The sequence below is a fragment of the Bison bison genome, unplaced genomic scaffold, assembly GCF_000754665.1.
Source record: "Bison bison bison isolate TAMUID 2011002044 unplaced genomic scaffold, Bison_UMD1.0 scf7180017864215, whole genome shotgun sequence".
Classification (NCBI taxonomy): Eukaryota; Metazoa; Chordata; class Mammalia; order Artiodactyla; family Bovidae; genus Bison; species Bison bison.
This window is the reverse complement of record NW_011494787.1, coordinates 11,423,400-11,447,734: the sequence shown is the minus strand read 5'-3', so window position 1 is coordinate 11,447,734 and position 24,335 is coordinate 11,423,400. Positions and strand designations below refer to the sequence as shown.

Here is a 24,335-nt window from a genome sequence, read left to right as displayed (position 1 = left end):
GCTTGGCCCATCTTTTTACTCCAATTGCTGCTGCAGCTCTCAGCTGCCTGCAGGTGTGACTTCACCTCAGCTGCACAGCATGTTACCTGCCTTCTGCCCTAACCTTCCTTCATCCTCCATGAGATGCCTATAAGAATCGAATCAGCCCGTCTGAGGCTTGCTTACACCTGGCAGTACAAGAGAATTAACTGCATGAGACAACTCTGGACCAAGAGGGAAAGGAATGAGTGGTATATATTCATTTTTTCATGTCTGAGGAAAAGTTCTGTGTCCATTCCACAGTGCTCCTCAGAAAGCCCCTATAGGAATTAAGCCCGTTACCCTCAGGCCAAGACCACACAGTTGATGGGTTTTCCTTCAATCCGTTTCACTCTTAGCAGTCTGCCCCATGTTCTTTCAGATAATTTCCTAACGTAAAAAATCTGTACAAGCTTTTCTCTTGGGCTCTGCATTATGGGGGTATTCCAGGTTCATATAAGGATCAAATGAAAGAACAGTTGTAAATATGCTTTGAAAGCTAAAACCAATATACTCATGTAAACCAACCCCATAGAGCATGCTGTTCCACCTACAACATTTGATTTTACTTTGTTCTCATAGATGTAATTGTCTCCCACTGTTTCAAGACTGAACTACAAAGCACGGGGCAACTTTTACTGAGCAATACTCTGTTACTTCATTTTCATCTTATGAGGTAGTAGGCATTACTATCTCCATGCCATGGATGAGGATGTGGAGGCCTGGTATTCCAACTGCTAAGCTCAAGCTAAGATTCTAGCCCAGATCTGACTTCCAAAGACCATGCTCTGTATCATTTTACTTCTGTTCTTCAGCATGTCCTCCACCCTCCCTGTGTTCTCCCTAACAGTGGTCCCCAATGTAGCCATACCCAACACACCTCACCCTTTTGTGCTCCTGTTTTGCTCTGTCAGCCCCTGTGATCTTCAGAGCTGAGATCGAATGCCATCTTCCTAGACAGAACTGCTTCTTCATCAGCTTGCCTGTATCACTTTCCTGAATCACTTTTTTTTTTTTTTAAACCACAAGGCTGTAACTATTCTGCTGCATTTATGACTGGGGCTGGAGCCAGACAAGAGCTTAGGTCTTAAATAGTACTAGATACATAATAAGCACTCATATAATAACTGTTGAATAAACACTTGTCAGAGTGTGTACTCCTAAAGCACAGGGCCTAAGTTTGTCCTACTGACTGCTCTATTCTCAGCACGTAGCACAATGCCTGGCTTATAGCAGACACTCATTTGCTAAATGACTGAATGAATGAACATGAATCTGTTTCTTCATTAAACTGTGAATTCTTACAAAGTGGGATTCTATAATGTTCAGCAAATGTTTGCTGAATCCAAGTAATATTAAGAAAGAAAAAACTTTATTTAATGATTAATTGATTTATTTAAACAAGAGGACATACAGACATCATTGTCAGACTTAATAGGAGATGTTAAATGTTCGATCCAATTTTCCTTCCTGGATAAGTTTTTCTTTCCTATCCTGTACAAACAGAAAAAAAAAAAGTACATTAAAAACAATGCATTCTGGCACAATTCATGGTATAACTCTGAAAAACAAGAAGAAACACTCCCAACCTAATTCCAATCTCTCATTGTCTAAAGTCTGCACAGTATGACTGAGGAAGCAATAATCTGAAGAAATAAAGGGATAGTAAGAAAACACTATTGAAAAATATCTATATTACCCCACCAAATAGCATACACTGAAAGCAAAAGGCATATACCTTCTGGTAAGTGTGGCCTACCTTTCTGTTAAGCAATAAATTATCAGATAATGAAAATATATACACTCTAACAGGAGAGTGGATTGACAGGTTTAAGGCAGAACTATTAACACATTGGTGGGCTCCAGTGTAGATGGCAACATGAGGCCTGCGGGCTCAGGTTGGGGATCTAGTATCACACTGGTCTAGTGTCAAAGACAAGCTTGGCTTTCTATGCAGTCACATACCCAGGCCTCTGATGGCAGTGATCCCCACCATAGGCTGCTTCTGCTACTCTATTGGAATATCAATGTTTTAACATTAACTCGTACAACGTGACCAATGTAACTGAAATTCATGCAGAGCAGACAGGGAACATACAAAGTGATACATGTGTTCTGCTAATATGTAACCCAATAAATATCTCTTTAAAAACAACACCTAAAGGTTAATCAGAATGGAAAATCTTAACTTCTGCACATCTAATGAGAAAAAAGCAATTAACTTTTTAAGTTATTTCTGTATCCTCTTGCTTAATATACACAGGTGGTGCAGTGGTAAAGAATCCGCCTACCAATGCCCAGAGACACAAGAGACATAGGTTCATTCCCTGGGTCAGGAAGAGCCCCTGGAGAAGGAACTAGCAACCCACTCCAGTATTCCTGCCTGGAAATTTCCATGAACAGAGGAGCTTGTGGGCTACAGTCCATGGAGTTGCAAAGAGTTGGACACAACTGAGTGCACACGCACAAACACACACGCACAACTTCCTTTCCTCATGTAGAATACACCAGGAAAACTCTTCCATGAGCTAAGTTCAAGTCTTACATATTTAAAGGGACCAATTCATTATTTTAAATTCTAGAGCAGCCACTAATATTAAATTTGAAAGACCAAGAAACAACTATGCTTTTTAAGAGGGAATATTTCTACATGAGTTGAAAGGATAGAGCAATAAAACTAAACATGTAAATGAAACTTCCAGTTTTTAATTCAGCTGGAAAGGGATAAAGGTAGGAGAGGATAAAGGAAAGGTAAGGAAGAGGAGTAGAAAGCCAAGAAGGGAATTATCGAGTGAGAGACAGCTGCAGCACAGCGGGAACCTATCGCACAGTCACCAAACACAAAGTTCAAGTACTTACTCTGTCAGTTTTGAAAACATAATACCAGAAGACGAGGGGCCCAATTCCAAACAGAGCCCCTAAGAGGGAGGTCTTGGTATTGGGTCTGAAATTGGGATAGATATTTGCTGATCTTGCGTAGGTCCAACGAACCAAGGCAGGATCTTCCTAAAATGAATGAAAACAAAAGATACAGGGAATGAAGTTCCACATTGAGAAGCAATCTCATCAGAGATTGTTCTGGAGCATAGAAGACACCTCTTCTTCTCTCCTACAGTTAAGGGTATATCCCAAATATTCCTACATAGCTTCAGAGAAGATCATACATTTTCTAGCATTTGTTGACTAATTTCCTGATGATCCTGTTCAGAATTTAAAACACTCATATTATCCTTCAGCTTTCTATTGATTTAAGAATCCTAATCATTCCAAGCAGTCAGAGAAGGCATTTTTTTTTTAATCCTTTTTTTTCCGGATTGTTTTTGGCTTCACTGCCTTTCTGGAAGTATGACCAACAGAACCACACAGTATTTCCAATGAAGACAAACAGATTTCATATGTTCTATCATACTGTCAACTTTGTTCCCAGGACCCTTTCTAATGCTACACCCATGCCAGTCTCTCCAGGCTACAAATAAACTGTAGGAAGGATGAAGACTGAGGTAGGCTAACTCTGAACTTAAAAGTTTTTTGAGCTGCCTTGGCTGGTATTTTTAAGAGCAAAATTATTACATTTCACACTATTAAAATAGTTGTTGGAAAGGATAAAGCTGTTAAAGAAAAATAATCAGATCGTCTCGGTTAAAAAACAGTAGTTGTGATGTGAGGGCTTAGTTAACTGGCAGCATGTGGGTTCTCAGTTTCCCAACCAGGGATCAAACCCAGGTGCCCTGCGTTGGAAGGTGGATTCTTTACCACTGTACCACAAGGGAAATCTCCCACGGTAACATTTTAAATGAAACTGTTTGCAGAGATAGTAAAGAAGGTTCTTTACTGAAGATACTGGTTCAATACTGGTTCAATGGGACGTGTGAGCTCTATACCTGAAAGGACAAAACATCTGTCTGTTCTTATATGTATCCCTTCCAGGGCACACACCAGCTTGGCTTTTCTCCTAACTCTCTGGCTATTCTCTTAGTCTCTTTCACTCCCTTTCTACTTCTCTCTCCGATCTCTTAAGGGTGGACCTCAGACCCGTGGGTCTTTCCTATCTACATTCACTCCCTTGATAATCTCTAGTCACATGGCTTTAAATATCCACCTGTAGGCAATTCAGTTCAGTTGCTCAGTCGTGTCCGACTCTTTGCGACCCCATGGACTGCAGCACTCCAGGCTTCCCTGTCCTATAGGCAGATGACTCCCCAAAAGTATGACTCCAGCCCTAGACCTCTAGCCTAAACAGGAGACATAATATCACACTCCCTGCTCAAGGTTGACATGTTGTTTAACCGGCAAAAGAAAAGTAACAGAAAGTGAAGTCGCTCAGTCATGTCCGACTCTTTGCGACCCCACGGACTGTAGCCTACCACACTCCTCTGTCCATGGGATTTTCCAGGCAAGAGTACTGGAGTGTGGTGCCATTTCCTTCTCCAGGGGATCTTCCCGACCCAGGGATCGAACCCGGGTGTCCCACATTGTAGGCAGATGCTTTACCATCTGCACCACCAGGGAAGTTTAACCGGCAAATGTAATGCCAAATGGGATGTATCCCAAACCGATCTCCCAACATGCATTCCACCTCCATCCCTGATCCTTTCACACTCTTCTCTATCCTGGCAAACTGTAACTTCATTCTTCACTTCAGTCAAAAACCTGAGAGTTATCCTTGAGCCCTCTCCTTCTCTAACACCACATATCCAATCTACCAGCTAACCTGGATGGCTCTACTTTCAATACATAAGCAGAAGAGATCATGTCTTACCAACTTCACTGCCACCACCCTTGCAGCCACCATCAATTAAGAAATTAGAATACTGAGGTCCTAGTCTCCCTGCTCCTATTTTTGCTCTCCCATAGTCTCTTCAACTAAGCAGCCAGAGAGGTTGTTAAAATATAAGTTCTGATGATGGGACATCCGACTCAGAAAAGTCCTTTCAGTGACCTATGAGACCTGGTGTGATCTAGTTCCAGGCACCTTTCCCATCTCATCTCTTCCTACTCTGCCCTCACCTTTCTCTATGTTAATCACAACAGTCTCTTCAGTATTTGGGAGATTAATGAGGGACATTCCTGTCGCAGGACCCTTGTACTTGCTGTCCCGTCTACTAGAATGCTACCTTCCCAGAGAGCTGAGTGGCTAGCTCCCTCATCTCAGTTTTCTGAAATCTTCAATGTCACCTTCTAAGCGAGGCCTTTCCTGAGCCTTTCTAAAATTATAGCTGCTCTCTGTCCCTTCTACATACACACACCCCTAATCCCCTCTTCCTTGTTTTATTTTTCTTCTCATCATTTACCACTACCTAACACGCTAAACAATTTAATTTTTTAACTTATTACTTGTCTTCCCTCTGGAAACAAAGTTATGAGGACAGGAGTCTCTGCCTGTTTGTTCTCCACTGTCACTACAGTATCTGTAAGAGGGCCTTGCATGTAACAGACTCTAAGCAATGACTTATTCACTAAATAAATCATTCTTAAAAGATTAGGCAAAGAACTTCCATGTACTGCTCAATATATAATAGTCAGGCATTCATCTATCTAGGGGCTTCACAGATGGCACAGTGGTAAAGAATCTGCCTGCGAAGGTAGGAGACACAAGAGACGCGGGTTCGATCCCCAAGTTGAGAAGATTCCCTAGAGTAAAAAAGGGCAACCAACTCCAATATTTTTGCCTGGAGAATTCCATGGATAGAGGAGCTTCGCAGGGGGGGCTAGAGTCCACAGGGTCGCAGAGTGGGATATGACTGAGCACGCATGCATTTACTTAACAACCAATGAGGCAAAACTACAACTGCTCTGGGTCACAGAACTGGAAAAGTGAAAACCTGCAATTTAAATCTCAACTCTGTCTGACTCAAAGACCGTCTCTTTGAGAAAGACTTTGCGAAAGACTGACTCTTTTTTTAAAAACTACATCTTACTATCTAGCATACCGAACCCAAACACGTGAGTATGTACATAATGAATGTCTCTCTCCGCACCTTCTTCCAAGCGAAGGAGGTTCTGGCTGGAGACAATATAGCCAAACATAAGAAGATGCTTTGGGTTACACAGACTACAGTTCAAATTCTGCTCTATCACTTGCTAGTTGATATCACTCTATGACATACTTGTCCTTCCCATCTGTAAAATGGGGACAGTAATAGAGCACAACTCTTTGAATAGCTGTGATATCTGAATATCATTCAGGAAGAGTTTCAATAGTGCCTGGCGCACTGTAAATTCCCTTCAATCCTCTTAACTTCCTAAAATTCCTACAGAATACCAATTAATTGTTGGGAAAAGTCTTTTTTTTTTAATATCATATCTGACATATTTAAATAGCTCTTGTACAAAAATTATCTAAAAGCATGCTTCTTAAATAATAATACTTTTCAGTTTACTGGGCATGTATTACGTGCCAAGAGTGTTATACAGACTATGTCATTTAACGTCACAAGGATCTATAAAGAATGTACTAACATTTCCATAAATGAAAATTAGAAAACTAAGTTTCAGAAGGGTCAGGGATATATATATATATATATACACATATGTACAGAGTCACGTAGTTTGCCAGTACTTAGAGCCTTGGCGTTTGACTCCAAAGCGCAGAGCTTCAGTAAGTTGTAGCCTGTTTGGGTCTTTAAAAGAACAAACTGAAAAATCACTATATTCCCATCAGGAGAGAGCAGTACTGCCTCAACTGTGAACTGAAAAGTGGAAAACAGCTTAAAAAAAAAAAAACAAAAAACACACCCCTCTCCTCCCGACATTTTCTGAACACTCATCACAAGCCAGGCACTGTGCCGGCCGGTCACTTGCCTTATTTCGTTTAATCCTCCTAAGAGCCTCATAAGATAGGAAGTACCATATTATCCCCATTTTTCTGACAGGAAAACCGAGGCTAAGCAGCAGAGTTCAACAACTTTTTCAAGATCACTCAGGCGGGAAGTGATCAACCCGAGACTCAAACCCAGCCAGGTGTGAATCCAGAACCCGTCCTCTTTACCACCAAACATTCTGCCCAAGGTCAAAGGACTAATGAACCGGTCTGCTCTCTGGGCCTGGAAGAGGACCTATGTCTAAAATATTGCTCGGCAATGGTGACCAACCCGCTGCCTGGTCCCCCTGCAGGTCTGGGCTGAGCGGTCAGACCGGACCGTCCTGACTCTGGCCCCTCGATTCCCACCCACTGGCCCCTCACTCACGATAACCCCTCGGCGACTAGGGTCGTAGTACTGAAGCTGGTATTCCCGTTTAAGCCGGGATCTTATGGCCAACCGCTCGGCTTGTGCTTTCCGGGTTTCAGAAGATATGTCGTATTCAGCTGGGTCGAGGGTAGTAGGTAGGCTGGCCAAGCGCGATGCCTCGTACTTGGGGAACGACATCTTGACGACCCGACGCAAAACCGCGCTTGCGCGACTCCAAGGCCCGCCCTCTTCAGTCTGACCTTCGTCCCGAGGAAGTGCGCCTGCGCGATAGCCCGAGGTTGAAGATGGAGTTAAAGGAGTTCAGCTAGCTTCTTTCCTCTACCTTGCTTCCTCACTGTCCCGCCCCTCTAGTGGCGATCTGCGCTTGCGCAAGGTACTTTCCTCTCCTTCCCCCACCCCTATTTCCCTCCCCTTAGTTCAGTACAGTTCAGTTCAGTCGCTCAGTCGTGTCCGACTCTTTGCGACCCCATGATTTGCAGCACGCCAGGCCTTCCTGTCCATCACCAACTCCTGGAGTTCACTTTTCCTCCCCTACCCGCCTCCAGATCTGTCGCTTTTTTGCTCATTCCTAGCAGCCTTATCTGGAAAAGGACATGGCAACTCACTCCACTATTTTTGCCTGGAGAAGCCTATGGACAGAGGAGCCTGCTGGGCTGCTGTCCATGAGGTCGCACAGAGTCGGACACGACTGCAGCGACTTAGCATGCATGCATGCATTGGAGAGGGAAATGGCAACCCACTCCAGTATTCTTGCCTGGAGAATCCCAGGGACGGAGGAGCCTGGTAGGCTGCCGTCTAGGGTCGCACAGAGTCGGACACGACTGAAGCGACTTAGCAGCAGCAGCAGCAGCCTTATCTCTACTGACAAACAGAGCTCATTATGTGAAGTTGAGCTAGCAGAGACGGAACATGGGGTTGACTGCGATTCTGGTTCAGTGTGGGTTCATCTCTGTGACCTGGGACAAGTCACTTAAGTTCTCGGAGTTTTCCTCTTGCTTATCCTGGAGATAATGACCCTTCTTTCTACCTAGCAAAATTGTTGTGAGGATTAAAATAACACAATGAATAGAATGCCAACATACTCTGCAAAACTCAATTTCTTATCCAAGAAAAAGAAAATAATCTTTGCTGTACGTTGCCACGTTAGATCCGTACAACATAAGCAGAAGAGTGTTTTTCATTGGTGTAGAATGATGTCTAATAGAATGATGTTAAAAATATTCCCTTTCTGACTATAGGTCAGAAAAGAGGGGGGCAGGTTATTGAATAGACCTCTGGAAGACACAATATCTTAGTTAAAATATTAAAGCCTCAAAAAAAAATTACTAAAGCCTCTTAGGTAAAATTCCTAGCACTCTTCAGGGGCTAAGAATAAAAAACGTTTCACAGAGGTATGAAAATAAGCATCGGGGAGTTGTATCTTGCTGTGAAAGATGATTTGGGGAAAAAAGAGTAACCTAAAAGGAAAAGTTCTCCATCCCTACTGTCCTTCTCTTTCTCCCACTGTCACCCCCCCCCCAAAAAAAAGGGCAACTTCAAGTTGTATGACAGAGTCTTTGGGTACTAATGAGATACTCCTTTGGGGAAAACAGGTGAACAATATTTCCATAACTCAGGCAGGGAAAGCTGATCAGCTTGGGTGAAACATCTGGGGACATGTAGGTATGTTAAGAATGGTTGCTAAGCAGAGAAGGGATCTAGAAAATGCTGGCACTTTAAGTGATGAGGAGCAGCACTGCTGTCAAATTTATTCAACATTTTAATACTGTTTTAAAATATTCATTAAACAGTCATTGCATGAAGCACACTGCACACTAGTCAGTCTTAGTCAATCTTCTGGGCTCAGCGAAGGAAACACAGAAGAAGTGAAGGATGAGATGTTTGTCTCTGAGGAGCTGACAATCAGTCGGTACAGAAAGAACAGACGGAATATGATAATATTTGCTAAGTAGTTTGATGTCCAAATGAATATGGAGCAAAATGGGCTCAGGAGAATGCAGGCTGAGGGAATATAGAAAAAAAGAAGCTTGAGACAAATCACTCATACTCGATTTTAAAGGAGCAGGGGGAAAGTTCCGTTTTTCTAAAGTGTTTAAACAGATTAAGAAAATAAAAGCAAAATGAAAAGAAGGAACAGGTTGAAAATTCTAAAGACTGTGTTGATAGCTTCAAAAACCTTTGTTAATAGATTAGACCCTGAAGAAAGAAGGGCATGTAGAAAAAAGAAAGAAGAAAGAAGTACAGTGAGTACAAACTAACTGATAAAGTTTTTAAAAAAGACTTTTTAAGGTTAAGAGAGGAGGAGAGAGAGACAGAATAAATTTTATCATTTCATTTGGATGAGTTAAGGGGGTTATCTCTACATTTGCTTGATTCCCATAAGGATCTCTTTGCTACTGCTACTGCTAAGTCACTTCAGTTGTGTCCGACTCTGTTCGACCCCATAGACGGCAGCCCACCAGGCTCCCCCGTCCCTGGGATTCTCCAGGCAAGAACACTGGAGTGGGTTGCCATTTCCTTCTCCAATGCATGAAAGTGAAAAGTGAAAGTGAAATCGCTCAGTCGTGTCCGACCCTCAGCGACCCCATGGACTGTTAGATGATTGTTAAAAATATGAAGTCCTAGGTTTTCTTCTGCTCTCGTACACTTAGAATTGATCTGGCAGTTGTAATTTTTACAACTTCCTGAGGAGATTCATACAATATTGTGTGTTTGAGGAACACAAAGATGAATACAAGAGGCCTTCCTTTTCCCAGAAATGGCCATCTTAGAATGAATCTATTTACATTGGAGACATAGATTCTATAGTGAAAGAAGAAGACTTGATTGGGATTTTATCTTGAAGCAATGCAACCAGTAAATTATGAAACTGAATTTATCTTATATTTATCACGTTTTATTTTCCAACTGTGTGCTAATTCTGATAAATGAAGTGTTAATTTGTGGGGACGTTATTTTCATGTACCTCATTATTCTTCACTGCATTTGATTTTTTTGTAGTAGGGTCATATTTGCAAAAGTGTTGGAGGGCTTGTCTAGTTTTCCCAATGCTCTGTTTTCATTCTTTGAAACCAAATTATTTCCTTTTGAAGCACTGATGTCATCATCATTCTTATTGATTTTTATTGTATTTATTTGTTACCTGATTCAGCTCTAAGATCCTCCTGTATTAGTGACTTTGCATGTGGATCTAGCAGTTCATCAACATCACTTTCATCAGTTTCATAAAATTCCACAGCTTTCGCAAGATTTGCAATAGATTCCTATTGCATTTGAGGACTGGATATTTTCAAATGGATGACCAAGACTTTGACAGGGTAGATGTAGGCACTAGGGTTAGCAAATGGAATAATTTCAGTGAGTAACAATTTCACAGGTGGTCATATCATCAATGAAAATTTTATGTTTTGAAAATTTTTACTTCTCTAAGAAATCTCCTAATAGAATTTATCAGAATTTATTACAACGTGGATTACAGGGACTAAGTACATGTGTCTGTACTTGGTCAGAAGAGAGTGGATGAAGTGGTAACGTGTAGAAGGAGAGAGGTACATGTGTGCAGGGGTAGGTAAGCTATACAAATGGGGCAGGGTTTCAGGGAACAGAAGGTGGACCGATGAACACAGAAACTGTAAGAAGCATATTAAGTTTCAGCTTGCAACAGTATGAAGAATGTTTCTTCTCTTAACTGGGTAGGATATTATGTAAATTTGTGAATAAACTCTTCACTTTGGGTTGAAAGTAAACCCAATGCCCAGAGATTTAGTTGATCAGTGATTAATAGCAGTTGAAATTTAGTGAGTATTCTCTATTTTTATTTTTTAAAATCTTGTCCTACATTGAGTGTTAACAAAGGATATACTGACAAGTTAATGAAAGGTACCCTCTTCACAAGAGCCCTCTCTACTACCCTGGGAAGGACCCTCAAAATGTGTTCAAATGGTCATTGGTTTTGTAAAATTAGAAAAGGAAAGCTATTTGAATCACAGTCTTCTAAGACTGCCATCTCTCTCCTCTGTGACTTCCCCCTTCTGTAACATTTTTCACCTGTTGGGTAGTATTGCAGTGACCTTAGATATTTGGGGGATCTTGCCCACAAAAAGTGGAATTTAGTAAAGTATATTTATTTGATTCGCAGCTATGCCAAGTGGAGTTATTACTAGCCATCCGGGTACAAGGTGTCTTCCAGGAATACTGTCATCACCTAGTGTGCCATGAAGGTGCAGAATTAGAGTTTGTATTGTGATATAAACTTGTCCTGTGAAGCCTGGCCCTGGAAATAATGAGGGTAGAGGAAGAGAACAAGGTTTGAAATAAACAGAACCAGAAGCTGATTTGGGTAGAAAATTCTTCTAGTCATTAATGAATCATTTTTGCTGGGAAGAAGGTGCCTCCCCCGTGGCACAGCTCCTTTTCCCCCAGACTGTATAAACTTCAAGTCCCATCAAGTTTCTTGATGGATCTTCCTGTTTGTCAGTCTTGTTTAAGGCTACAAGGAAGAGACTCATAATGCTACATGAATTAATTTAATTGCATAGAAATCAAGGAACATGGAGGTAGCAAGGAAAGTCATCTCTTCAAGAGCTGCATAGCATCCTGGAAACTTGTTTTCCAAAACTGAAATGAACAGCAGTTCAAAGAGAGAATAAGAAAAATACTCCAGAGTTTTCAGCATCCCACCTAAGCTCATGTAACCCACTTTCCCTTTGTTTACTTAGCATTTACTCTTCCTTTAAAAGAGGGTATTATTGAGTCAGTTTGACACTATTCAATCTGGGTTACCCCAAAGCATGGGATTGGCTTTCATTGTATCCAACCCATCTGTGGTTCTTTGACTTGGGCACTGTCCTAATTGGTTGTGAATAAGATTACACAAATATTTTACCCTAACAGATACACCTAAGTCAAAGAAGCTTACCATATTTGGAAAAGACTCACATAGTACTACTCTCTTCAGAAGTAGATTGTATCCAGAAGATGATTTTAGACTACACAGCCTCTTACAAATATACATCACTTTCTACATATTTCTATCATAGCTTTATAATAAGTCTTGCTATTATGGAGCAAATCTCTCCATTTTATTATAGTTCAAAATTGTCTTAGCTACTTCTCTTTTCTTTTCTCTTTCAGAAGAATTTTAGTATTAAACTGTCAAGTTCCATGAAAAAAAAAATCCATTGGGATTTGTGTTGGAATTGCACTAAAGTTGTAGCTTTACTTGAGAACAAACATCCTTATAATATTATATCTTCCCATATGTATTCATTAGTTAGGTCTTTTATTTCCTTCAATCGTGTTTCATAACTTTATCCATAAAGAATTCTGGCCTCTTCTTTAAGACTGATTCCTGCTGCATTATAGATTTCATTGCCGTTGTTAATTGTTTATTTTTCCTATTATATGTTCTGAAGGATTATTGCGGTATAGAGTAATATTACTGATGTTAGTATGCTGATCTTGGAACCAGTATGCTTGCTGAACCAGTCCTATTAGCTTTTCTATACATTCTTTTTAGTTGTTCTGTATAGTCAGTCATTATCTTATGAAAATAGCAGTCTTGCCTTTTCTGTTCCAAATTTTATACTTCCTTTTTTCTCTCTTATTGAATTAGCTTGGACCTCCAGGACAATATTGTACAATAGTAAAAGCAGTGAATCTCCTATCTTGTTCCCAGCTCTAACAGGGAATCTTCTGTTAGTTCACTGTTAAATATGTTTGCTGTGGAGTTGGTAGAATCTCTCTATCAGATAAATAAAATTCCCTTTTATTTCTTGCCAAAAGTATTTTAAAATAATGAATGATTGTTTAATTGATCAAGTGCTGTTTCCACATTTCTTGAGCTGTATGTTTTTTCTGTTAATTTGTTGAACAAGACAGAAAACCTTGGTAGGTTTTTCTGATGTCATGTGATTTTGCATTCTAGAATTAACTCTACTTCATGGTCATGTGTTTTTTAATATATTGTTGAATCAAATTTATGAGATTTAAAATAGAATTTTACCATATGTATGTTCATAAGTGAATCGGCTCTTCTTATTTTGCTTTTATCTGCTTTTGGTAATATATTGAAATGAAATGAGTTGGATATATTTCCTTCTTTTTTTTCTTTTAGTTCTCCAAAACATTTTGTACAAGACAGGAACTATAATTCTTAAAAGCTTAGTAGATTATCTTATAAAATTGTCTTGAGGCTTCCATATTTTTTCAAGGAAGACTTCTGGCTTTCAATTCAATTTCAGTAATTGTTATTGGTTTGTTCAGGTTTTCTTCTGGAATCATTTATTGTAATTTACATTTTCTCAGGTATTTTTCTTTAAACTTATTGCCATAGTTTCTCATCTTATGATCTTTTCAGTCTCTACTGTCTTTATAATTATGATCCTCTTTTTGCTTATATTACTATTTATTTATTGGTCCTTTTTATCTTTCTCAATATTGTTAGAGTTCTGTCTACTTTGTCTTTTCAGAGACCTTATTTTTCATTTTTAAAATTATTTCTAATCAGTAACTTTTCCTCTTATTTCTTCTATTTTTCTTGAGATTATGCCAATGTTCTTTTTCTGCCTTCTTAAACAGAATGCTTATCTCATTTACTTTTGTTTATGTGTGTTTTATAATTTTTATGCATGTAATTCTGTATATTTTCATTTTAGCAACATCTCTACAAGTTTTATTAGCATTTTCATCATCATATAGCTCTGAGTATTTCATAATTTCCATTATGTTTTGTCCTTAACCTGTAATTTAGAAATGCAAAGGATGTTTTGCTTTGTCTATCTCTTTATTGTTAATTTCTAATTTAATAGCATTATTGTCAGATAACTTTGTATAATATTAGCCCTTTGGGACTTCATATGTGATCAGATTTTTGTTCAGTTTGTTTTGTTTTTTTCACACACCAGTTTTTAAAGCTTTCTATTTTATAATGGAGTGTTGCCAATTAATAATGTTGCGATAGTTTCAGGTACACAGCAAAGGGATTCAGCCCTGTATATACATGTATCCATTCTCCCCTATCCAAGCTGCCGCATAATGTTGAGCAGAGTTCCCTGCGCTATACAGTAGGACCCTGTTGGTTATCCATTTTAAATATAGCAGATAGACCCTTTTTTGAAATGTAACCTACATATGCACATGCTATATATATGTATATATAACTCTGTCATATACATAACAGAGTTATGGCTCAGCCAGTAGAGAATTCTGACGCAACTTAGCAACAGCAGCAGCAGCAGGAGACCCAGGTTCGATCCCTGGGTTGGGAAGATCTCCTGGAGAAGGGAATGGTAACTCCAGTATTCTTGTCGGGAGAATTCCATGGACAGAGGAGCCTGGTGGGTTACAGTCCATGGGGTCATAAAGAATCCGACATGACTGAGTGACTAACACTTTCACTTTCATTCGAGTGCTAAGTTGCTTCAGTTGTGTCCAGCTCTTTGCGACCTTATGGACTATAGCCTGCCAGGCTCCTCTGTCCATGGGATTCTCCAGGCAAGAATACTGGAGTGGATAGCCATCCCCTCCACCAGGGGATCATACTGACCCAGGGATCGAGCCCACGTCTCTTGTCTCCTGCATTGGCAGGCGGGTTCTTTATCACTAGTGCCACCTAGGAAGCCCAACCTACATATAGGAAAATGCATAAATCGTACATATGATAGTGAGTTATTACAATGTGAACACACCCCTGTAATTGCACAGTTGTTTTTTAATTGAAATATAGTTGCTATACCTTATTATGTTGCAGGTGTACAGTGATTAACAATTTTAAAGATTAAATTCCATTTATAGTTATTATAGAAATTATAAAATATTGGCTATATTCCCTGTGTACACATAGTCATTTTTATAATAGTTCTGGTGTAGCTTTAAAAGAATGTGTATTCTGTATTCACTGAGAGCAAGGTTAGATCAAGCTTGTTAATTGTGTGGTTTGGATCTCTCATATCTTTATTCATCTCTCATATCTTTGTCTGCTTGATCTGTTTCTAACATGGAGGTGTGTTATAATCTTCCAATGCCATTGTGGTTTGTTAATTTCTCCTTGAGCAAAATTGGAATACACAGGGTGAATTGAAGGTGATATAAAAACATTTTTATGTGCATGCATCTGTGAATTGTTTTTCCCATAAAGACAAAGAGGTTCGCTCACTCCATCCATTTATTGTGCTGTATACAAACCAAATAGAAAAAAAGATTTCTGCTTAAAATATACAGGGCACTTAGAAACACATCTGTCATGTAGACAGATCCAAAAGCTTATGAATATTACATTTTGCATTCCTCTTCTTCAGAGACATCTTTTCATCCTAGTCATATATCTGTTCTTATTCCTAAAGTCACTTACATAAGCACATATTTGTACTTGAAAGGAACAATAAGTTTCCTACAGAGTGTAAGGTGACATTTTCTTGCAAGTTGTCAGTTTAACATAAAAGAGGGTTAATCCTCTTACCTGAGGCTATGTCATGCTTTCTTCTTCGGATAAAGTTCTGCCCTACATCATCTTTTGCTTGGGAAAGCAATGGCCTCCTAGTTGGTTTTCTTGTACACACGCACACATGCTACACTTGCATTTTTTTTCCCCACACAGCATCCAGTTGTTGCTGTTCAGTCTCCAAGTCAGGTCTGACTCTTTGGGACCCCAAGGACTGCAGCACACCAGGCTCCTCTGTCCTCCACTGTCTCCCAGAATTTGTTCAGATTCATGTGTATCGAGTCAGTGATGCTATCTAGCAGCCACAGTAACCTTTTAAAATATCTGTTATCTATCTCAACTCTCACATGACTTCAAGATCCGGGGAGGTGTGCTCCCTACCTCTTCAGCTACACTTGGCCCATGCTCCCCTTCACCGTGCTCCAGCCACACTGGCCTGCCTTGAGTTCTTTCCTTCCACAGGGCCTTTCCACATACTTTTCCCTCTGCCATAAACATTACACTCCTATTCATCCTTCAGAACTCACTCAATTCTGTATTCCCTTAACTAACCAACAAGGTCAAATTCTCCTATGAGCTTTTGTAGCACTATAGATGTCTGCTTTACAATGCTAACTACAATTCTAACTTTACATTTGGTTTACTTAGTTAATCCCTGTCTCTCCCCACCCGCCGTGTTAGAATGTAGACTCTTCAAAGTCCAGGACCACATTGGGCTTGGCTAGCCTGTATCCCCACACTAGCACAGTGCCTGGCACATCATCGCAGTGCTGAATGAATAAATGATCAGCTGTCTTTCTTCACTTCAAAGAGAATATATTAATGAAACATGCTTACCCTTTTCTTGCTGTCTCTACTTTCATCCCATCCTCACTTCTACACCATACTCCATGCTAATCACCTCACCCGCTTCTGCTCACAGCCCCAAATTAAAAATTCCTGTCAAAACCCATAATGGTCTAGGAATGTAGACTTTTACTGAAGATTTTGTGTAGTAACAGAGGAGGGGTACATCACAAAGCAAAATGCCTTAACGATGCCCTTTAACATCTCTGCTTTTCCCTCTGGTCCTTATTTCTGCAGCAACTTTCTCATCCCTCTTCTTTTGCCCCCTTGCCACATCTGCCCTGGGAGGCCTTCTAGCAAGCTACCTTGTCCTCTACCTGCCTCCAGGTCTAAACTCAGCAAAACAAAGCAAGCCATAGACCAAGTCACAACTCCTAGAGTCCTCAGGGTATAGGGCCTCTTGCGTTAAAAAAAAAAATGAAACAGAAAGGTCCAATAAAATTTCCAATAAGAGTCCCTTTTATAATTTTTTTTCCTTTGCTTGATGATCTTCTTCTTTCCATCAATGCCAGCCTATCCTCTCCCTGCAGTCTGTGGCCAACTGAAATATTATATCCATCAAGGTCCGCTTCAAATGCCCAATTTTCTGAAAGCCTTTGCATAAAATGCCCAAGTAGAGGTGATTTTTCTCTTTCCTAAGTATGTGTACTACTTCTTTTACATTACTTATTATAGGCAACGTTACAGTTGTTTTTCTATCCCTCTCCTTTAAGAGCAAGTTTGGTTTCTTATTCTATATATCCCACTGGCTCAGGACCCTGTGCACAGCCTGCTCCAGTCCTGCTTAGATTGTAATGAAATCGTTCATGTGTCTTTTCTTACGCTTTAGGAAAAGCCTCTTCAAGAAAGAGACTAAATTTCATGTTTCCAAATGACAGCTAATATTTCAATGTTGGAGTCAGCTAGCAGAAACAACTCCTTGCTATAAAGGAACTCGGTAGATACTGTGAGTGACTGAAGCATAGCTTTGGTTTAATAGTCTTGGAGAGAACTTCTCTCTCCAGGTAGAAAATATAGCTGATGTTTTTGCCTGGGTTGACTCTAGCTTTCTAAAATACAGCACCAGTCTGGCCCCTGAAAGACTATCAGAGCCCCTAAGAGAATTAGAGTCTAACTCTTACAACTTCTTTAAAATGCCAGAGAAAAATGTTGGTGTACAAATTTAAGCTCCAGAGGTCTAGAGAGAGACCTGTTGCTAGCAGTCTATATTCTCCTACCATTAGTGTGATCTTCAGTCACCTTGATCATGCAAAACAGGTGGAGGCCCAGTGATGAGATTGCTTCATGTGTATATGGCTCACTGAGGGTAGCTAAGGTATAACTTACCATCACTTAATCAAATTTCCTACCAAATTGTATTTATGTTCTCAACATGAAACCATAAATATCTTTAGCTTCTTATTCTTATTAGCATCTTCATTACTCTAGATTAAACAGCAATAAAAAGTAAAATGAAGTTCTTTGGTTTATTATTTAACATTTTTCCATTCCAAGAGTAATACATGTCATTATAGGAAAATTTAAAAATAGAATAAAGAATCAAAAGATTTTAAAAAATGCATCGTTCTACAACCTAAGGACAATCCCAAGATTTTTTGTCATCTTTTTCCAAACTTTTTCCATGTAGAGGATATTTTGAAAACATTGTCATCATGCTATAGATATACTGTATTCTGCTTTGGCACTTGAGATTTTATGTAAGCATCTTTCTTTAGTCTCTATTGTGGATAATAATATCCATAATATTGAGGATATATAGAATTCCAACAAGAGAAAATAATTGGAACTTACTTTATCTCCTGTATTTGAACTAAAAAAAGAAGAAAGTATAATAAGTACTTTAAAAACACTGATTTTCTAAACATTTCACACTTACTCATGGATTTTCAATTCAGTTTATCTTTGCTTCTCATGCCCTGTTGGTTCTTCCAGATGTTGGGCTCTTGTCCAGCTTTCCTGGCATCCTCTGTCAGTCCCATGATGCTCTGGGGTAAACAAGCTCAATGCTTCCTTGACACTCCCCAGCCTGGTCTATGAACTCTTATCATCCTGTCATCCCTAACCAAGAGTATGCTTTTCATTTTTCTTTGTTTAGGCTCATTCTGTGCAGAAGCAGTCAATTCCTGAAAAATCAATTCAATGGGAACTAGTTTGTGAACGATTACTTAAGCTCCTGCAATTTATCATCCCATGATCTTTAGGAAAAAGACCTGACCTCTCTAACCTCCATTTTCTCAAATGGATCCCTAGACAGAGTTTTGGAGATAAATGAGATCATGCATTCAAAGCACCTGATGTAGGACCATTGTGGTAGGGGCCACGATAGAAAACGGTTAGATAGCATCTTCCTCTTTGGAAAACAGGGGGAAAGATCAAACAGGTGGCAAAATATATGCTGTTCTACCTCTGAATCCTAGTTTCTTCTCTCTTTTAATATCCAGCTCTTAAAAAGTCTATTTCTTAAAAAGGCCAGCCTCCTGTTTCTTCTAAATGTTCTAAAAATATAAAATCAAATCAAAGTTTTAAAACACACTTTTGTGGTTGTTTTTTCACAAGTGGTAAAGACAGTTGGATGTAATATCCTCCCAGAACCATCATTAAAATATCAGGGTAACTTCTGGGTTTTTTTTATTATTGAAATCTTCAAATATACACAAAGGAAAAGAAATGGTATGATGAAGCAACCCCATGTACTCATCCCCCAAATTTTACAATTTAAAATATTTTGTTAGTGTCATTTTATCTATCCCCTGACTTGTACATTTCACTTTTGTTTTTGCTGGATTATTTTAAAGCAGTCTTTAACAGTGTTTTGTTTTACCCATAAATACTTCAGCATATATTTCTAACCATTAAGAAGGTTTTTTTTTCTCTACATAACCACAATGCTATTATCACATGTAACAAAATTATCAATAATCTCAGGAGCATCTTAAAAATAGGATTCTGGAAAAAAGCAAGCCAAAGGAATGAGTAATATAGAATTTCAAGCACCCGGGTAAGCAGTTTGGAAAGATGCTTTTGGCAAAATGGGTACTTTCACTCTTGTAAATGACATCACAGAACCAGATGCTGCCTTCTCCTACATATCCAAAATTGGATCTTCTTATCCCAGAATGGATTCCCTAGTTCAGTTCAAGGCATCAGCCACCATCCAGGAGCTCAAGTTCAAGATCCAGAGTCCTTGTGTCGTCTTTTTCCCCTCCCCTCTCTCTGGCACTTCATTTTACCAGTTTTGAAGTCCTAAATCTCAGGGGGAATATTGCACATATCCATCCCCTCCCTCCAATCCCACTTGTTCTCCTTTTGAACCCCCATTATTTATCTCTACACTGAGATATGGAAAGGTCTTCTTTTGAGTTCCCCAAACAACAGAGCCTGTGACAACGATTTGAGTATAGGTAATTTATTCTAGAGACAATCTCAGGAGACCAAGGACTCGAGTAGGAGAATGAGACAGGGAAGTGAGAGAAGCCAGTGCGGTGTGTGTTATCAAGCACTACATTACAGAACACACCTCCGAATCATCCCAAGTGACAGGCAAGGGAACTGGGATATTTATCTACCACCTCTCTACCTATCAGTGCTTAATGGCTGCTCTCGGGGGCAAGAGGTCCTGCATTGTGTAAAGGCTGAGCATGCTGCCTGTCAGAAGGCAGAGGGTCACAGACCTTCAGTGCATAGTGGTGAGTACAGAGGGACGTGGCAGGGTACTAACAGCGCTCAGTACATCCACCTCCCTTCTTGCTTTCTCCCCACACAAAGGCCACAGGTAACTTTCCAAAGTGCAAATCTGACTCTGCTGCTACTGCTGCTAAGTCTCTTCAGTCATGTCCGACTCTGTGCAACCCCATAGACGGCAGCCCACCAGGCTCCCCCATCCCTGGGATTCTCCAGGCAAGAATACTGGAGTGGGTTGCCATTTCCTTCTCCAATGCATGAAAGTGAAAAGTGAAAGTGAAGTCGCTCAGTCGTGTCCGACTCTTCTCGACTCCATGGACTGCAGCCTACGAGGCTCCTCCGTCCATGGGATTTTCCAGGCAAGAGTACTGGAGTGGGTTGCCATTGCCTTCTCCGAAATCTGACTCTAACACTTCTCTATTCAATAAAAAAGGGTATATGGATGATATTAAAAAACAACCTTGTTCATTTCCCCTGATGGAGGTGACTGTCTGGAGTGGTACGTAACCATATGATCCTGGGCACTTTGGGCATACCTCTGCATGGGGACAAGGTTTCAATTGGAGTTTGAATCTCAATGAGTCCAGTTGTGAATTCAATGGAGAGAGAGAGAGCTTTATTCATATGTTTATCATTTAAACCTTACTTATTTACAGAACAGGTTGGGAGGGGAAGGGGCAAGTGATTGCTTCTTGTTTGGATTCTGCTAGTGTAACTGTTTACCTCTCAACAGTTTTCTATAATTCTTCCCAGCAGCAGAGTTCCTCTTTTCACCGATGCCACTGCAACAAAGCTATCATGGCAATACTTTGTTCTTCTTTATGCAGTCACATTATCTGAGAATCTCAATGTGATCTACAAGCTTATATAACTTCCCAAATGAGTCAGCATGCTCATCAAGAAGGCAGCATGGTAGATTGGAAAGAACACAGCATTTGGTGTCAGATACAACAAGTCCAGTTCCTGCATCTGCCACTTCCTGACAGTGTGGCAGACAAGTTATTCTGCCTCTCTGAGCCTTGGGTTCTTCCTCTTAACAAACAGAGATCAGAGTCCCTACCTAGGAGGGTTATCCTAAGGATTAAATGAGGTAAAGAACACTCAATGTGATACATCAGAGACCCTGAACCAGTGTTCACCTGCCCCCATCCTACATCCTGATTTTACATATCCAGTGGCAAGTTCTTGAACCTTACCACCCTGCAGTGAATGGAAAATGCTGATTTATCTTTGTCTGCTTTTAGCAACAGATTTTAGATGAAAGTCCAGATCAGTTCTTTGTAAAGGAAAACTGCTCTTGCTTCACTCTGAGCAAAGCAGCCACAATGACATTGTATGTGAAATAAATCCATACCAGAAAGGGTAGAGAGGCTCTAGGAAGGACAGGTCTGGCACAGCCTGATCCAGCCCCAAACGCAGCGGCAGCCAGAGGTCGCTGGCTTTGAGAGGCGACTTTGTGAGCACACAGTGAGACAGACGGCCAGAAAGACAAAATGTGCAGGAGGGGATGTGAGGCCCCCTCTGCATAGGAGCTGTGAGAAATAGTGTAGCAGGATGCCTTTTGCTAGAAGCGGCAGCGTGCAGGTGAGGGTACTGCTGTGCCGGCCAGAGCTGGGACTGTTTTTCCAAGGTGCTTGGAACAAACAGCTCCGAGTTTAAATAAATAAATAAAATCCCAGTCAGCAAATGAGCACTGCTGTAAACGCTCTTCCCTGCTGGTCGCAATACTGTTGGGGCAGGATTACCAGACAAGCTCATTTCCAGCATCTTTATAGCCAGCATAATACACAGTTGGCAGTCAGCTAGGAAAAATATTCATTTTTAAGTGGTCATCAGTGAGTGTACTGTCCCCATAAGAACAAAGAAACCTCTAAAAAGGAAAATCAAGAGCTAATCTTTGAAGGTAGAAACAATAAAACAAGGAAGTTTCTTTCAGATCATCAAGCTGTTCTGGTGATATTTAAATGCTAAAAAAATAACAGAACCTTTTCTTCAAATAAAATCTTATGCAGACTCTCCCCTTGGAAGGCAAATAAAAGGGCTGCTCCTCTGAGTAGGGCTGGGGAGGAAGACAGGGCAGTGTGGTTCTGGAGCCCCAGCCTCTCTCGCTTTAGCTTTCTCCGTGTGGCCCAGAAATATGTCTTAGAAATCCTAAGTCTCCACTGACTCCATTGTGAAAATCTCTAGTCTAGTCCACCCTTCATATTGTACAAAGGAGGAATTTAGGCTCAAAGCTGAGACATGATTCATTTAAGGTCACCCAGCAGAATTGGGACTAGAGTCTAAACCTCTTGATTTTAAATTTCTTGCTCTCCTAAAAACCACGTCCCCTTAAAAAAAAAAAAAAGTTGTCTTTAAAGATAAAGTTACCTCATGAAATAGCTTGTTAAAGTAAGTGAGAAGGTCAGAGGCATCCAAGTATAAACACTGGCTTTGGAAGAGATTCCACTCTATCTTCTTGTCTGTTGCACCCAAGTACAATTTCTTATTACACTTATTTTAAGATCTTTGGTATGGCAGTCACAAAATCCAAGGAGAATTTCTAAATTAATGGTCTTTTAAGGCAGGATAAGTATAATCACTTGTGCCTTCTAGAAAATAACAACTACAACAGCTTAGTGTTTTTTAATTTATATATATGGGCACAATAAGAAGGGGATCTGAAATGCAGGGTGGATGGAGATGTCCAAATCAAGGTGCTCACACTAGGGAGCACAGGCACGTCAGACTTCTGATCCTCTTCTTTTTGTGAGACCCTGGACAAGTCATAACCTCTCTGGACCTCCATTTCTTTTTAATCCATAAAATAATTAAATCATCATAGTCACTAAAAGTTGGTATTCAACAGAACCCAGACTTAGAACTTCCCAGGGCTCTGCGTCAGCCAGCACTGTGGCTGTTTCTTGTACAATATATATCTTTGTCTTCAAGGCTGAGGACCTGGCTGTATAATTACTAAAGAAGACAGAGAAGCAGCAACGTGGAGACCACTGTGGGATAAAAGGAAAGAGGGAGGAGGAAAGCAGGTGGAGAGGAAAGCAAAGGTTCTCCTTTCATGCTTCAGGAAACTAGATATGGGTCAGTATCCATCCTGTACATTTATGTGATATCTATTACCCTGAAGTTCTCTAAACGGCAAGACAAATGGCATACGCAGACGAAGAAAGGTCTGTAAGACCATAAACTGAAATGTTAACAGTGTTTTTTTTTCTGGGTTGCCTGATCGTGAATGCCCTCCACTTTTGTTTTTTCCTTCCTTCTTTTCTCCTATGCATTTCCTAAATTTTGTACCTTATCTGTGTATATTACTAGTGTCTCCCCAACCAGAAGGTAAACCAGATGACTGCAGGAATTTTTGTCTATTTTGTTCACTGCTATATTTCCAGTGCCTAGAACAGTGCCTGGCATTTGGTGCTTAATAACTATTTACTGAGTGAATTAATAAGTGTATAATTGAAAAATTATATAAAAACAGACAGATCAATGGAACAAAATAGAGATCCCAGAAATAAATCCATGCAAATATGAACAGTTGATTTACCACACAGGAGCCAAGAGTATATAATGGGTGAAAAACAGTCTCTCCAATAAATGGTGTTAGAAAAACTGGACAGCCACAAGCAAAAGAATGAAACTAGACCTCTGTCTTACACCATTCAGAAAAATCAACTCAAAATGGATTAAAGACTTAACTGAAACCATAAAATTCCTCAGAGGAAAAAAATAGGATGTAATTTCCTTGACATTGGTCTTAGAGGTGTGTTTTTTAAAGATCTGACTCCAAAGGCAAGGGAAACAAAAGCAAAAATAAACAAACGGTACCATATCAAACTAAAAAGCTTCGGCATGGCCAAGGAAAGCAACAACAAAATGAAAAGTCAGCCTACTAAATGGGAGAAGATGCTTGCAAATTAAATCATGTATCTGATAAGGAGTTAATATCCAAAGTATTAAAGAAGTCACATAATTCATCAACAAGAAACAAAGAACCCAATTTAAAAATGGACAGAAGACATGAATACATTTTGCCAAAGAAGACATACAGATAGCCACCAAACATATGAGAAGATACTCAACATCAGTAATCATCAGGGAAATGCAAATCAAAACCACAATGCAATATCACACCTGTTAGAATGGCTATTAGTAAAAAGACAAGA

General features: G+C 40.0%; 1 protein-coding gene across 1 annotated transcript; it reads right to left on the bottom strand.

Annotated features, from left to right (window-relative positions):
• Positions 1–1,393: 1,393 nt before the first annotated feature.
• NDUFB4 (NADH dehydrogenase (ubiquinone) 1 beta subcomplex, 4, 15kDa) lies at positions 1,394–7,516 on the bottom strand. The gene is made up of 3 exons (XM_010845390.1): positions 7,206–7,516; positions 2,878–3,024; positions 1,394–1,512 (listed from the first exon to the last, which is right to left on the bottom strand). The coding sequence occupies exons 1-3, from the start codon at positions 7,383–7,385 to the stop codon at positions 1,450–1,452; spliced, it is 390 nt and encodes a 129-aa protein (XP_010843692.1). The 5' UTR covers positions 7,386–7,516; the 3' UTR covers positions 1,394–1,449.
• Between the last annotated feature and the right edge of the window lie 16,819 nt (positions 7,517–24,335).

Excerpts from the sequence above, each read along its gene's own strand:
- NDUFB4 (XM_010845390.1), bottom strand. The coding sequence starts at position 7,385 with ATGTCGTTCCCCAAGTACGAGGCATCGCGCTTGGCCAGCCTACCTACT. Across the intron at positions 3,025-7,205 it reads CTAGTCGCCGAGGGGTTATC|GAAGATCCTGCCTTGGTTCG; the intron begins GTGAGTGAGGGG and ends CATTCATTTTAG. Across the intron at positions 1,513-2,877 it reads ATGTTTTCAAAACTGACAGA|GATAGGAAAGAAAAACTTAT; the intron begins GTAAGTACTTGA and ends CTGTTTGTACAG.